The sequence below is a fragment of the Aquarana catesbeiana genome, linkage group LG07, assembly GCF_042186555.1.
Source record: "Aquarana catesbeiana isolate 2022-GZ linkage group LG07, ASM4218655v1, whole genome shotgun sequence".
Lineage (NCBI taxonomy): Eukaryota > Metazoa > Chordata > Amphibia > Anura > Ranidae > Aquarana > Aquarana catesbeiana.
In genome coordinates this window covers 226,742,799-226,759,164 of record NC_133330.1, presented here as the reverse complement: position 1 = coordinate 226,759,164, position 16,366 = coordinate 226,742,799, and the positions used below count along the sequence as shown (strand labels likewise).

General features: G+C 43.5%; 1 protein-coding gene across 6 annotated transcripts in view; it reads left to right on the top strand.

Moving 5' to 3' along the window:
* The window catches only part of DPYD (dihydropyrimidine dehydrogenase), a 2,813,802-nt gene that overhangs the window by 1,991,864 nt on the left and 805,572 nt on the right, over positions 1 to 16,366 (top strand). For all 6 annotated transcript variants that reach the window (XM_073593091.1, XM_073593089.1, XM_073593090.1 and 3 more), the window contains one exon: positions 68 to 136. In XM_073593091.1, the coding sequence (XP_073449192.1) occupies positions 68 to 136 (69 nt within the window). The remainder of the gene's footprint in view (positions 1 to 67; positions 137 to 16,366) is intronic.

The following is a 16,366-nucleotide window of genomic DNA, read 5'->3' as shown; positions in this document are numbered from 1 at the left end:
TGACATTTGAAGAAACATTGCAGTTTTTAGCTGCCAAAATTTCTAACAGTGTAATCTTGTATTTTAGATTCTCATTGCGAGCATTATGTGCAGCTACAACAAAGATGACTGGACCATGCTATCACAAATGGCTGAGGTAACTTACCCCCGTCACCTTTTAATTTGCAAATCATGTTATTTATTAGCAGGCAGCATGCAGGTATGCTACATACAGTATTTATACTTAGTCTATAATTTTTGGGTCTAGATTTCAAAAGTAACATATGACATTTTACACTTTTGGTTTATAAACAATTTGAGTTTGAAAGAGATTTAATGGATAGTGCACGTGACCAAAATAAACCCCAAAAAAGAAGGATTTAGTTTTATTTCTGTGATATCATAAATTATTTAAATTTAAAACCTGTATAAAAAAAAAAACTAATTTGTATAGTATACCATCTTAAAAACTGCCTTTGTTTTCCTTTTCTAAAACATTCAAGGTTCTGTAAATGATTTTTTATACTTTCACATTAGCTATGTATAACAGCCTGCTAATTGGTTTTGCTTCACAAAGTGTTTAATGTATCTAACTACATATTGCCTATTTTATATTTTCTCCTTACAAAGTAAACTATTAATGGAGGGGAAAAACATACTTTGGGGATTTAGGGGAATGGGATTAAACATGATCAGTAATTGGCTTTCTGATCTTCAGGACTAGGTCCATTTTATACCTGTATTTACCTAATTGACCATGAAATCTTTTGTAAAATCCATGCTTGACAAGAGCTTTGCTACTTTAAGCAGTCTATGATGAATGACTTTATTATGTTGTGTTCTACTTTTTAGAAGGCTGCAGTGCTTAGTGTTCTTTTCATCTTTAATGGATGCCAATTTGCTAAAGGGGACCTTGGATGGGGGTTTAATGTAGATTTACAATTCAATGTGCTGCTGTATTATATACCATGTTAAAAACGACAGTCATGTGTAAAATGTAGTTTATCCTACCCGTATTTCATTTAACAAGCAGAACAAGGTTGAGAAGGGATCTCTGCTATTGATGTGACAGTATATTGGTTTATAGTTTGCATCGTATGTGTCAATTTACTTCAATATAAGGCCTCTGTTACACACCAAAGCAATTTAGAGTAGGTCTGCCTTGCACCAAAGTAGTCAATTGTGCATTATTGATTAAACAATAATTCTCAAAGTAAAGTGCCACGTTAGGCAGGGGTCAAAAGCTGAAAGCATAGCAGGGGCATTAAGTAGTAGTTTAGGCCACTTACAAAATGGATTACATATATTAAGTCTAAGTCTCATTTGCCAGCCATTTCTCAAACTGTTTTGTGTAGACATATGGGTTCTCTGTGAATAATGCAGTATGTTCTTTGCTAAATCACAGGGGATGACTTTGATATTAATTGCTGAGTGATGATCTTACATAATGTAAAATGATAAACTAGACCCACTATTAAATAATGGAAGTAGGGCTTTGTGTTTTTTTTCTTTTTTTTAGTTTAAGAGGATCCACAACTCCCAGCATGGCCTGTGAGTCACTCTGAGACTTTTTGGTTCCCAATAGAAAAAAAGCTGAAGATTGCTATAACTTGAGAATTCAGAAGCTTTTGACTGTACACATTTAAAGTGTTATTTAACCCAAAACAAACATTTATTAAATGACAGCTTACCAATTTTTATATGTGATAGGTGCATTTATATTCTTTTATTGTTTTTTTTTTTTTCCTTTAATTTCACCTAGCGATCTGGCCAGTAAGTATGTTATTTTCCAGTTTCTTTTAACAGACTTAGCTGTCCAGAAAGAGTAGCAGCTAGTGTTGAAAAAAAAACATTTACCACTGACAGAAGTTCTTACAGTAGTCAAATTAACTGCTTAAAAGGCATTATCTAGAGCTTAGCTTAAATGTATTAGTCAAGTCCATCTAACTCTGCTAGTCTGATACTATCCTCTCCCAGGCTGACAATGCTGCCCTCCAGAAGGTCTTCGTACAGAATGCAGACGCTCTAAGACAGGAAGTGTGTTACTTGCTAGATCACTGGGTGAAATTAAGAGAAAAAGGGCCTAAAAAAGAAAAACAATGCATCCACCACATCTAAGTATTGGTAAGCTGCACTATATTCCATTTTTGATTTGGGGCCCGGATACTGGTGAAGGTACTCCTTACAATGGAAAAACTACAGAAGTTACAGCTTCACATCTGCTTACTATGTGCTCACAAGTGGTCACCCATTTGCCAATGTATGCGAGTTCTGAATCATGTGGTACTATCCTTCGAGAGGATTCTCTATGGGCTACATCCCACCAATACATTGCAGTATGAGTTCCTGTTGCAGCAGAACAAATATCCTCCATCACCGGAGATGGGGATCAAGGAACAAAAGTATCCTTATTTTGGTGGCTTTGCTTTTACCTACTACTAGCTGGGAAGTTGTTTTTGCCTCTGCAGTTAAAGATAATAATTATGGATGCCAGCCTGCATGGCTGGGAAGGAGTAGTGGACCTACAATCCACTCAGGGATCCAGGAGACCAGAATATTATCTGCTTCCCATCAATGTGCTAGAACTATAAATTATCAGATAGACCCTAGGGTGATACTCTTCTTCATTACAACTAGACAATGACACAGTCCTGGTGAATGTAAAGCATCAGGGGGGGGCAAGAGCATAGCAGCAGTGCTAGAATAGTCCCTTTTCCTAAATTGGGCAGAAGGTCACTTTTCAACTTTGTTGGCAGAATTCATACTAAGAGTAGAAAACTGGCAGGTGGATTATCTCAGCCTAACAAACCCTGGATCAGAGAGAGTGGACCCTTTATCTAAAAACCTTCCAGGAAATCTGTCAGCTTTTGGGGACCCCAGATGACAAGCTCCTTGCATTACATCTCAATTGGAAGGTGGACATGCTTGTGGCAAGAGCAAAGGATCCTTGGGTAAATGCAGAGGATGGAATGGTAGCTTTGTGGAATTTCTACACTCACATTTATTCTTACCTGTTGATTAAACTGTTGCTGGGACTGCTATGCCAAATAATGGTTGAGGGGATATCATCAGTGATCCTAATTTCTCTAGACTGGCATCACAGGTCCTGTTATGAGCATCTCTTTTATCTGGTATTGGATGTTCCATAGCATCTGCAGCTACAAGAAGACCTGCTGTATCAAGGGCCTATTTACCACTTCACTGACTGTAACACCTTGGCTGTTAAAAGCTGAGTAATGAGGGAAAGAGGGTTTTTGGATGCATTTTGCATTATATGAATCCCTATGGGTATACCCTCATTATTTTTTAAGCTGCCCATCTTCTGGCCTTCTCTCTAGTGCTGAGTGGAGCAGCAGCTTGCCTTAAAGTATAACTAAAGACAAAACTTTCTTTTTAATTTTGGAAAGAGTGCAAAGGGATTAGAACACTTGCCAGTTTGTATTGCTGTCTGTGCTCCCGTTAAGGAAATGTATCCCCTCTATTTGTCCTGTTTACTAATATGATTAAAAGTGAAAGTAAAAGAAAATCCCAAATTTTATGTTGTCCCCAGAAAAGTAATAGATGAGAAATCTTCTATTTGGGACACTAGTTCTGGTGACCTGGGGGTACCCAAGGAATTCCCTTAATTTGTAGGGATTTCCTCTCACTCCCTCTTTGGCCATGGGACAGGAAATTAAGGGGTAGGACACAGATCACAAAAAATAAATCTGGCAGGGGTTATAACCCTCCCTTGCTCTATCCAAAATGAAAAAAAAATAATTGCCTATAGTTCTACTTTAAGCATGATTGAGGATTATATGCCAGCCTTGGTGGTTTTGTGCCAACATCTGCTGGCATCACTGCCACTTGTACACATCTTTATTCAGTTACACATGTTGGGAAAACAAGGTGGGTACCACTCTAAACAATTTGTGGCTTACAACACATTTGCATATGCTGAGGATCACCTGGGTACTGGCCTGGTTCGCAGCCGTTTTCAATATAGATGAGAATGCTGGCACTCCAGAATAGATGAGAATAAAAGTTTCTTTATTAGATAATCCAGTTAAAAAATCACAGGAAATACATTACTGAATAAGTCCTGACATGTGAAATGCCTTTACTTACTGTCCTGGAACTGTGTGTATTTTCTGTGATTTTTAACTCAATTATCTAATAAAGAAAATGTTATTCTCTTCTATCCTGAAGTGCTGCCATTCTCATCTCTCAGTTACTCATGTTGTTGCTTCAGTCAAGCCACTGTTTTTATCACGGGACCTTAATGAAGTATTCTTGGTATTGCACAAATTTCCCTTTGAGGATATTAAAAGAAAGAAAATGTAAAGTGAAGTGCCACACCACTATCAAAATGTCCAAATACAACTTTATTCTGGTAAAAATCAGAGGAACAATCCAAAGAGTAACCAACACATTTTGGGGGTCCGAGAATGGCCCCTTCAGGTATCGAGATTGATAACAATGTTACTAGAAATGAACTGGACTGTGATTACAAGCACAGGTGTAAGAGAAGTCTGGTTAACAGATGTGCATTGGCGCACAGGCACGTGCACACCAGTGTGTGCACAAACAATAACATGTACTGGCGCATGCGTGAGCAGGCGCACGTGCATGCACTGGCACTAGTCAGCCTATTTAAATGGCGCAATGACACATACACATTGCTAAATGGTCTTTCAACTTGTTCCTGTTTACCTGTGCCTTGATCTGTTCCAGTTTTCCTGTGTTTGACCCGGCTTCACCTGAACCTTCCCTTGAACTTCCACCTGCCTACCTGTGACCCTGGCTTGTGTTTGACCATGCTCCCGCTTTATGCTTCTGTACCTCGCTGCATGACTGTGTACCGAATCCTGTCTTAGCTTCTGCCTCACATTCCGATACCTGCTCTGCCCGGCTGTTGATGACCCCCTGACTTATGTTTCAACCACGCTTCTGCCTGCTGATCGAGAGACACAGAGTTCCTGTGCTCAGTACCTATCCGTGATCTTCAGCTATCAGGTACCTGCCAAGGCCCAGCCGGTGCCACCTGCCACATTGGCCCTCGTGCCACTCTGTGTCCATCACTCCCTGTCATCTCTACCAGGGGCATTGGACAGGAGGTGCAAGAGAAGCCTTCTCTACAGCTCGATCTCCACCAGGTATGTGACAGTACCACTCAGCCAAATATCGGCGATTGAGAGAGGGGCTTCACCTCTGGAGTTGCTATGCCTGCAACTTGCCTCTCTTACCCAGGCAGTCAGCACCCTGCAAGAAAGTTACCTGCAGCTGGAAGGTCGCATCCAAACCTCTGCCTTTACCTTAGCAACTCCTGCACCTGCTACAGCACCTGGCTACCCCACATCCAAATAGACTGTCTTCGCATCTACAGGTGTTATGCCGCCACCAGAACCCTGAGTTCCTGCACCAGAACGCTTTTCAGGGGATCGGCACAAATTCCGTGCATTTACAAACTCTTGTGAACTTTACTTTTACCCTGCAGCCAAGAACCTTCTCGCTTGAAACCACCAAGGTGGATTTTGCCATATCCCTGCATCTCTGAGAATCACAGTCATGGGCCCATCAGCTCCTAGAACTGAATAGTACAGTCTTGGACTCTCTTCATTTTTTGAAACAATGGCTCAGCTCTATGATGACCCCCAGCATACAGCTACTGCAGAGTCTACCCTTCATACTCTACGACAGGGTCATCGACCCACTGAGGACTATTTTGCAGAATTCCGCCTGTGGGCCTCTGATACTGGGTGGAACGATACAGCCTTATGACATCAATTCCGCCTTGGCCTGTCTGAAGGGCTCAAAGACGGACTTGCTTGAGTGGGGGTTCCCTTGATAGCCTCATTAGTCTTGCTATCCAGCTTGACCATAGATTCAGAGAAAGGAGAACAGAGAAAGTTGGCATCACCACTATACCTATGAATCTGTGGGCAAGACCCATGCAACTAGGACTTTTTCATTGCGAAGACGCCGAAAGGGCTTGTGTATATACTGTGGGGTGGCAGGACATTATCTATAAAACTGCCCTGTGAGGCCCACAAAGACCAAAACCATTCCCTCCACCTACCTTGCTAACTGTTCCGTAAGGAAGGGATCTGCCCATATCAACCTGTTCCTGTCACTTCAGCTCCCCGGAAGAGACATCTAAGTACCAGCCATAGTCGATTCTGGAGCCTGCAGCTGCTTCATGGACAACGACTTTGCCCATCGTCATCAAATCCCTTTGCAAGCAAAGACACACCAGTTATCCATCCATCGGGCCGATGGATCCCGTCTCAGGTCTGAGCCTATAACGCATGAGACTTGTCCACTGCTGGCTGTATCTGATACCGGTCATCAGGAATATTTACATTTGGACATTATCCCATCTCCTCTGTTTCCCGTTATCCCGGGCATCCCCTAGTTGCATACCCACAACCTGCAGATAAACTGGGAATCAGGAGAAATGACCTTTTTATCCACCTACTGCCAGCAGTCCTGCCTTCACTCTATTCCCATGAGACCTGCACCCCTTCTGGGCGTACATACTGACTCTCCTGTGTCACAGCTCATACCTGCAGCTTATCATGAATTCCTGGAGGTCTTTGATAAACGGAAGGCAGACATCCTACCACCTCATCACCCGTATGACTGCCCAATTGAACTTTTGCCTGGCTCCGAAATTCCTCTTGGGCGCATCTTTCCCCTCTCTGAACTTAAACTTAAGGTACTACGTCAGTACATTGATGAAAACTTGAAGAAGGGCTTCATCTGGCCTTCCACGTCCTATGCGGGCGCTGGAATCTTCTTTGTAGAGAAAAAGGACCATTCTCTGCGCCCCTATGTTGATTACCGGGAGTTAAATAAAGTCACCATCAAGAACAGATATCCTTTGCCCCGATTCTCGAACTATTCCAACATTTCAAAACATCTACTGTGTTCACAAAACTTGATTTACGAGGCGCATATAACCTGGTACAAATCCGCAAAGGGGATGAATATAGGACAGCCTTCTGCACTAGATTCGGACATTATGAATATCTTATGCCCTTTGGGTTGTGCAATGCTCCAGCAACATTACAACATTTTGTTAACGATATTTTGAGAGACTTCCTCGACCTATTCCTGATCGTATACTTAGACGACATTCTTATCTTTTCTAATTCCCTCTCAGCACACTGTGAACATGTGAAAAAGGTTCTTGGCCGATTAAGAGACCATGGGCTAAATGCAAGTGTGAATTTGAAAAGGAAACTATCCAATTCTTGAGACTTATCATTTCCACTTCAGGCATCTCCCATGGATACCCAAAAGGTCAAATCCATCCTCGAATGGTCCACTCCTACAGACAGGAAGAGCACACAGTGGTTCATCAGATTTGCCAACTTCTATCGCAAGTTTATTCAAAATTTCTCCGCCATTATCTCTCCAGTCACCCAGCTGACAAAACAGAATACCTGTTTTCAGTGGACACCTGCAGCACAAGCAGCTTTTAAACAGTTAAATACTCTGTTTACCTCAGCACACATCTTACAAACACCAGATCCTGCATCACCATATGTTCTCCAGGTGGATGCTTCAGAGAATGCCGTGGGTGCCATCCTGTCACGGCGCCAGGGAATGAAGTCACTTTTACATCCCATTGCCTTCTTTTCTAGGAAACTCAGCCCCGCAGAGAGAAATTACAATGTGGGAGATCGAGAATTATTAGCCATAAAGACAGCCCTAGAAGAATGGTGTTATTTGCTAGAGGTGGCAGCCCACCCCATTTTGATCTTTACTGATCACAAGAATGAATGATTAAGACCTCGGCAGGCCAGGTGGGCACTGTTCTCTTCTTGTTTCTCCTTCTACACTACTTTCAGACCGGGTTCCAAGAATGGCAAGCCTGATGCGCTATCGCGCATGTACCCAGAGGAAGAAGAACTTAACCAAGCAGACACAATCCTGCCAGCCCAAAGTTTTCTGCTACTACAAGTAGTCCTAATCACCCAGCTTAAGCAGGCATCCATGAGGGACGTTCTACCACCAGGTGTTTGCTTCCAGGAATGAGAGGGATTATTCCTACATAATCAAAAGGTGTTTCTACCCCAAGTCTGTGCCCCAAGATCCTTAGCCTGTGTCATGACCATGCCTTGGCGGGATTTGAGCAAACAAGACAGTGGAGCTAGTGCAACGGTCCTTTTGGTGGCCAGGTCTAAGGTCCGATTGCAAGAATTATGTCAATACCTGTGGGGTCTGCAACAGAAACAAGAACGATAAAACCAAGTCCTGGGATCTGTTAAGGCCATTACCCATTCCCAAGAGGCCCTGGGAAATGATTAATATGGACTTTATCATTGAGCTCCCACCATCCGAAAAATTCACCACCATCTTTGTGATCATAGACAGATTAACAAAGATGGCCCATTTCATTCCTATGTTAGGAACCCCTTCAGCAACAGAGACTGCTTGCACCTTCGTCAATGAGGTGGTTAGACTCCAAGGGGCACCCAGCAGCATCACCTCTGATTGAGGGGTACAATTTACATCCAGATTCTGGAAAGATCTTTGCAGGATGTTAAAAATGTAAACTTGTTTCTCATCAGCGTACCATCCCCAGACAAATGGGCAAAATGAACGCACAAATCAAACTCTGGAACAGTATCTTCGGTGCTTCTCATCCTTTGCCCAGGATGACTGGGCATCACTTTTACCCCTGGCAGAATTTGCATACAATGATGCAGTTCACTCGGCTACAGGACAAGCCCCATTTTTTGCTAATTATGGGTACTTCCCAACCTCCCTACCCGACATCTTGCCTGATTCCTTGGTTCCTGCAGTCCAAGAAAGGATAAGTGCTCCTCAATCGAAGAACAAAGTATTGCAAAATGCCATTTCTAAAGCACAACAAGACAACAAAAAATTATTTGACAGGAAACGAAGAGGAGATCTAAAGGAGATCTCAAACGCAAAGTCTGGTTGTCCACTGCCAACTCAAAATTGTCATGTCCATCTAAGAAGCTCAGACCTAGATATATCGGTCCTTTTCTTGTCAAAAGGCAGATTAATCCAGCAGCCTACGAACTTTCACTCCCTGAGACTTACAAAATTCACCCTGTCTTCCACGTTTCCTTACTAAAAACTGCAAGGTTAGACCCTTTTCCTGGTCATGAGTCAGGTCCACCTGCACCTACTATAATCGATGGTAATGAGGAATATGAGGTCGAGACAATTGTGGATTGTAGAAAAAGAAGAAACGTGATCCAGTTTTTAATTGAATGGAAAGGCTACGGACCTGAAGACAACTCTTGTAAACCAGAATCCAATCTGCATGCCAAGAGATTAATACGGGCGTTATTCCATTCTCACCCCAAAAAGAGGTTACAGATGGGCATCCAGAGGTTGCCCATTGGGGGGGCAACAGACGCGCATTGGCACACAGATGCAGGCACATCAGTGTGTGCAAAAAGAATATCCTGTACGTGGGTGGGTGTGAGCAGGCGCATGCGCGCATGTGCACGTGCTGGCGCCAGTCAGCCTATTTAAACGGAGCTATGACACATACACATTGCTGAGTGGTCTTTCATCTTGTTCCTGTTTACCTGTGCCTTGATCTGTTCCAGTTTTCCTGTGTTTGACCCGGCTTCACCTGAACCTTCCCTTGGACTTCTGCCTGCCTACCTGTGACCCTGGCTTGTGTTTGACCCTGCTCCTGCTTTATGCTTCTGTACCTCACTGCAAGACTGTGTACCGAACCCAGCCTGTATCCTGTCTTAGCTTCTGCCTCACATTCCGGTACCTGCTCTGCCCGGCTGTTGATGACCCCCTGACTTATGTTTCAACCACGCTTCCGCCTGCTGATCCAGAAACACAGAGTTCCTGTTCTCAGTACCTATATGGTAATCTGCAGCCATCAGGTTCCTGCCAAGGCCCAGCTGGTGCCACCTGCCACATCGGCCCTCGTGCCACTCTGTGTCCTTCACTCCCTGTCATCTCTACGGGAGGCGTTGGACAGGAGGTGCAAGAGAAGCCTTCTCTACAGTTCGATCTCCACCAGGTATGTGACAACAGGTCAACTTGTCAAAAGTAGGGATGAGCCGAACACCTCCCGGTTCGGTTTGCAGCAGAACATGCGAACAGGCAAAAAATTTGTTTGAACACGCGTACATCGTTAAAGTCTATGGGACATGAACATGAATAATCAAAAGTGCTAATTTTAAAGGCTTATATGCAAGTTATTGTCATAAAAATTGTTTGGGGACCCGAGTCCTGCCCCAGGGGACATGTATCAATGCAAAAAAAGGTTTTAAAAACGGCTGTTTTTTCAGGAGCAGTGATTTTAATAATGCTTAAAGTGAAACAAAAGTAAAATATTCCTTTAAATTTCGTACCTGAGGCGTGTCTATAGTATGCCTGTAAAGTGGCGCATGTTTCCCATGTTTACAACAGTCCCTGCACAAAATGACATTTCTAAAGGAAAAAAGTAATTTAAAAGTACTTGCGGCTATAATGAATTGTCGGTCCCGACAATACATATAAAAGTCATTGAAAAAAACGGCATGCGATTCCCCCACAGTCCATTACCAGGCCCTTTGGGTCTGGTATGAATATTAAGGGGAACCCCGAACCAAAATTAAAAAAAAAAAATTGCGAGGGGTCCCCCCAAATTCCATACCAGGCCCTGTAGGTCTGGTGTGGATATTAAGGGGAACCCCGTGCCAAAATTAAAAAAAAATGGTGTGGGGATCCCCCTCAGAATCCATACCAGACCCTGCAGGTCTGGTATGGATTATAAATAGGAAAATAATGATGAATCCGCTCAATGGGGGTAGGTAAAAAAGTGGTTCAGAACTGCTGCCTCCACAAATGCAATCACCACCGAAGTGGAAAAAGCTGATTTCTTCTCTGGTATCGATTATGGATTTATTTTTTTATTTTTTAATAATGGACTTGTCCCCAAGCCGTGTCATATCATTTTTACCATTTTCACACTTTTTTTGTGAAATGGTAGGGGTGCATTTGTACCTTGTTACCATTTCACACGGGGGGGGGCAGGATCTGGGGGTCCCCTTGTTAAAGGGGACTTCCAGATTCCTATAAGCCCCCCGGCCTCAGATCTTCACAACCACCGGGCAAGGGTTGTGGGGATGAGGCCCTTGTCCCCATCAACATGGGGACACGGTGCTTTGGGGTGCTACCCCAAAGCACCCTCCCCTTGTTAAGGACATGTGGCCTGGTACGGATCAGAAGGGGAGCGCTCTCTCGTCCCCCCTCTTTTCCTTCAGCCTGCCAGGTTGCGTGCTCGGATAAGGGTCTGGTATGGATTTTTGGGGGGACTCCCACGCCATTTTTTTTACATTTTGGCGCAAGGTTCCCCTTAATATCCATACCAGACCTGAAGGGCCTGGTATGGAATTTGGGGAGACCCTCAAGCAATTTTTTTTTAAATTTTGGTTCAGGGCTCCCCTTAATCATAGCAGACCCAAAGGGCCTGGTAATGGACTGTAGGGGGATCCCTTGCCATTTTTTTCAATGACTTTTATGTGTATTGCCAGGACCGACAATTCATTATAGCCGTAAGTACTTTTAAATGACTTTTTTCCTTTAGAAATGTCATTTTGTGCAGGGACTGTTGTAAACAAGGGAAACACTTTACAGGCATACTATAGACACCCCCCAGGTACGAAATTTAAAGGAATATTTCAATTTTATTGTTTCACTTTAAGCATTATTAAAATCACTGCTCCCGAAGAAATGTCCTTTTTTAAAACTTTGTTTTATATTGATACATGTCCCCTGGGGCAGGACCCAGGTCCCCAAACACTTTTTATGACAATACAATGCATTTAAGCCTTTAAAATTAGTACTTTTGATTTCTCCCATAGACTTTTAAAGGGTGTTCCACGGCTTTCGAATTTGCCGCGAACTCCCCAAATTGTTTGCTATTCGGTGAACAGGCGAACACCCGATGTTTGAGTCAAACTTACATTCGACTCGAACATCAGGTTCATCCCTAGTCAACAGCTGGTTTAGAAGCTAAGCTCACTGCTCCTACTCCTGTCATTATCTCAGAAAGTGGCTTTCCTAGTGGCCATCATTTCTGCACTGGCACAGCTCTGTCCAGCTCCTTTCTGTGCAGGCACTGCTTTATTAGTTTTCAGCTCTGTTCAGGCATTGATTATTACAGCTCTGTCCTTCTCATTTTCAGTCTTGTTCCAACTCTTCATCCCCTGCTGCTGCCCAGAATTTCCTTGTGACTTTTATTTCAGTTTAGACCTGGATTTCCAATGTTCGCACATGCTGATGACCATGGGAGTGGTGTGGAGAGTATTTAAAGGAGAAGTACAGCCAAGGCTCATTTCACTATCCTGTGGATCGCAGGAGTTCAGTTCATTCTGCACTGAAGCCTGCTGTCGGCTGATGCCACAGCTCCAGGCTGGGGAAAGATTGTAACAATATGGTCAGAATCCAACCACATGCCTGGACGCTCCTGCCCCTTCCACAGCCCAGTGCTTTAGTGAGCGTAGAGGGGGGCAGAGCAGACAGCAGTGACTGAGAGTCACCAGCTCTCTGCTCAGGGAGCACTGAGAAAAGCGATAAGTGATATTTTATCGCTCGGTTCTCAGTTTTGAAGCCGGTGGGGAACAAATGCAGCATTGGACCAATGCTGCATCCACCTAGGTAAGTATGATTCTTAAAACATGTTTTTCCCATACTTCTCTTTTAAACACTAGCCCTCAAACAGGTTGTTGCTTTGTCTTCAAACTAGCTGCCTGAGAGCAAGAGGAGAGAGAAATGTATCTTTGCTAGACATGTCCAGGAATCCAGAGAGTTGCAGGAAAAGAAGTTAGACATGGGCCTGTATCTGAGCATAATGAGTAAATAGTAACTTTGCTACAATGTCAGTTCAGAAAAGCTCCATGCTGCAGTCTAGAAGAGTAGATGATGGTAACATGGAAAATATTACTTGACAGCTTATTCTGCCTGTTGTTAGTTTACAGTATATGTTTATATGTTTAAGATTTTTCTGTCCTGGCCATTGTATAGTGCTGTCTTATATGGACTGTGTGTCTGAGACACAAAAAAAATTGTAAAAGCTTCAGCTTACATTTGTCTTAGGAAAAGAGTTCTGCATTGCTCTCAAGTTATGATTCAGGTTCAAGTAATTGTCTCTTAACAGTCATTCCTCAGTGCAGTTTTTAATTTTATTGACATCTATATGGCAACATAACAGAACAATTTGTTCCCAAATAAACCTGTCATAAAATAAATACAGTGAATGCTACTGATAACCACCTTCTATAAAAAAGGTTAGTTTACTGGCAGTGGATGTAAACCCTCACACATACCCAGTGAAGTAAACAGCCTCAGATGATGCACAGAGATAAAACAAATCCTCCTACATACGTTTTACATGTATAATCTTAAGCTTTATTTACTGTTTAGAAAGTGCACATCATGTTAGGTAATTTGCACTGAAGTTGAGCTAATATTTAAATACATACAGCACCTAAAGTGGTGCATGTATACCTGCCTTTAAGTATTTGCAATTATGTTTGTAATGCAAACATTCCTCCCCAACAGCATAGCCAGGTTGCTGACCTTTCTATTTCTCTGCTATGTTTAGGCTGTTTTAGGGCCCACCCCTAGTTTGCTGACTGCGAAAGAGCACATAGTGGGGTTGATTTACTAAAATTGGAGAGTGCAAAATGTGGTGCAGCTGTGCATGGTAGCCAATGAGCTTCTAACTTCAGCTTGTTCAATTAAGCTTTGACAATAAAACGTGAAAGCTGATTGATTTCTATGCAGCGCTGCACCAGATTTTGAACTCTCCAGTTTTAATAAATTAACCCCTGGGTGTCATCATTCACACAGCTCTCTTCTTCCACCAGCAAATTAGCAGTGGATTGACAGCACTGTACACTGCAATTAAGCATGACTGGCTAGTAGTAATGACACTCCTTCTTGTGGTCTAAGGCATTGTTTGAAGCAAATTGTAAATGATAAGATAAAGACAAAATTTAGTTATATATAATAGCTTTAAAATATGTCATTATTAGGGGAATGCACCACATATGGGGAAGTCATTGTAATCTCCTGAGTCCCATAAATTCAGCTCTGGTTACCTAGAAGCTACCATTTATATCATATTCATAAGGAAGAAATGCTAAATCCTCCACAGTGATTTTAATGATGAGCCGTTTTATAGGCTGTAACCTTCATGTAGTTATTTGCTCCAGTATTATGTGAAAGACAAAAGAACAGTGTGGAGTAATCCTCCCTCCATGTGGTACTAATCCTCACTCCATGGGATCGTGCTTATGTTCTGTATGCTGTATCAGCTGTGTGAGGGCACATGTTGTTCTTTGAAGATGTCTTTCTTATTATGTGCTTGTGATCAGTGCAGGACAGGTAATTCTCTTTTATTTCCAAGCATCCCCTATTCAAAGACATATCAGGTCAATATTTACAGTGCCTTGCAAAAGTATTCACCCCCCATTGGCTTTTTACCTATTTTGTTACATTACAGCCTTCAGTTCAATGTTTTTTTAATCTGAATTATATGTGATGGATCAGAACACAATAGTCTAAGTTGGTGAAGCAAAATTCAAAAAATATATACATAAAACTATTTTTCAGAAATAAAAAACTGATAATTGGTATGTGCGTATTAGGGATGAGCTTCGAGTTCGAGTCAAACTCATGTTCGACTCGAACATTGGCTGTTCGCAAGTTCACCGAACAGCGAACAATTTGGGGTGTTCGCGGCAAATTCGAATGCCGCGGAACACCCTTTAAAAGTCTATGGGAGAAATCAAAAGTGCTAATTTTAAAGGCTAATATGCAAGTTATTGTCATAAAAAGTGTTTGGGGACCTGGGTCCTGCCCCAGGGGACATGGATCAATGCAAAAAAAAGTTTTAAAAACGGCCGTTTTTTCAGGAGCAGTGATTTTAATAATGCTTAAAGTCAATCAATAAAAGTGTAATATCCCTTTAAATTTCGTACCTGGGGGGTGTCTATAGTGTGCCTGTAAAGGGGCGCATGTTTCCTGTGTTTAGAACAGTCTGACAGCAAAATGACATTTTGAAGGAAAAAACTCATTTAAAACTACTCGCGGCTATTGCATTGCCGACAATACACATAGAAGTTCATTGATAAAAACGGCATGGGAATTCCCCAAAGGGGAACCCCGAACCAAAATAAAAAAAAAAAAATGACGTGGGGTTCCCCCTAAATTCCATACCAGACCCTTCAGGTCTGGTATGGATTTTAAGGGGAACCCCGCGCCAAAAAAAAAAAAAAAAAACGGCGTGGGGTCCCCCCAAAAATCCATACCAGACCCTTATCCGAGCACGCAACCTGGCAGGCCGCAGGAAAAGAGGGGGGACGAGAGTGCGGCCCCCCCTCCCTCCTGAACCGTACCAGGCCACATGCCCTCAACATTGGGAGGGTGCTTTGGGGTAGCCCCCCAAAACACCTTGTCCCCATGTTGATGAGGACAAGGGCCTCATCCCCACAACCCTGGCCGGTGGTTGTGGGGGTCTGCGGGCGGAGGGCTTATCGGAATCAGGAAGCCCCCTTTAACAAGGTGACCCCCAGATCCCGGCCCCCCCCCCTGTGTGAAATGGTAAGGGTGTACTTACCCCTACCATTTCACTAAAAAACTGTCAAAAATGTTAAAAATGACAAGAGACAGTTTTTGACAATTCCTTTATTTAAATGCTTCTTCTTTCTTCTATCTTCCTTCATCTTCTGGTTCTTCTGGTTCTTCTGGCTCTTCTGGTTCTTCCTCCGGCGTTCTCGTCCAGCATCTCCTCCGCGGCGTCTTCTATCTTCTTCTCCTCGGGCCGCTCCGCACCCATGGCATGGGGGGAGGCTCCCGCTCTTCTCTTCTTCTTTTCTTCTCTTCTTCTCTTCTTCTTTTCTTCTTTTCTTCTCCGGGCCGCTCCGCAATCCATGTTGGCATGGAGGGAGGCTCCCGCTGTGTGACGGCGCTCCTCATCTGACAGTTCTTAAATAACAGGGGGGGGCGGGGCCACCCGGTGACCCCGCCCCCCTCTGACACACGGTGACTTGACGGGACTTCCCTGTGACGTCACGGGGAATGCCACAGGGAAGTCCCGTCAAGTCACCGTGCGTCAGAGGGGGGCGGGGTCACCGGGTGGCCCCCCCCCGTTATTTAAGAACTGTCAGACGAGGAGCGCCGTCACACAGCGGGAGCCTCCCTCCATGCCAGCATGGATTGCGGAGCGGCCCGGAGAAGAAAATGAAGAAGAGAAGAAGAGAAGAAAAGAAGAAGAGAAGAGCGGGAGCCTCCCCCCCATGCCATGGGTGCGGAGCGGCCCGAGGAGAAGAAGATAGAAGACGCCGCGGAGGAGATGCTGGACGAGAACGCCGGAGGAAGAACCAGAAGAGCCAGAAGAACCAGAAGA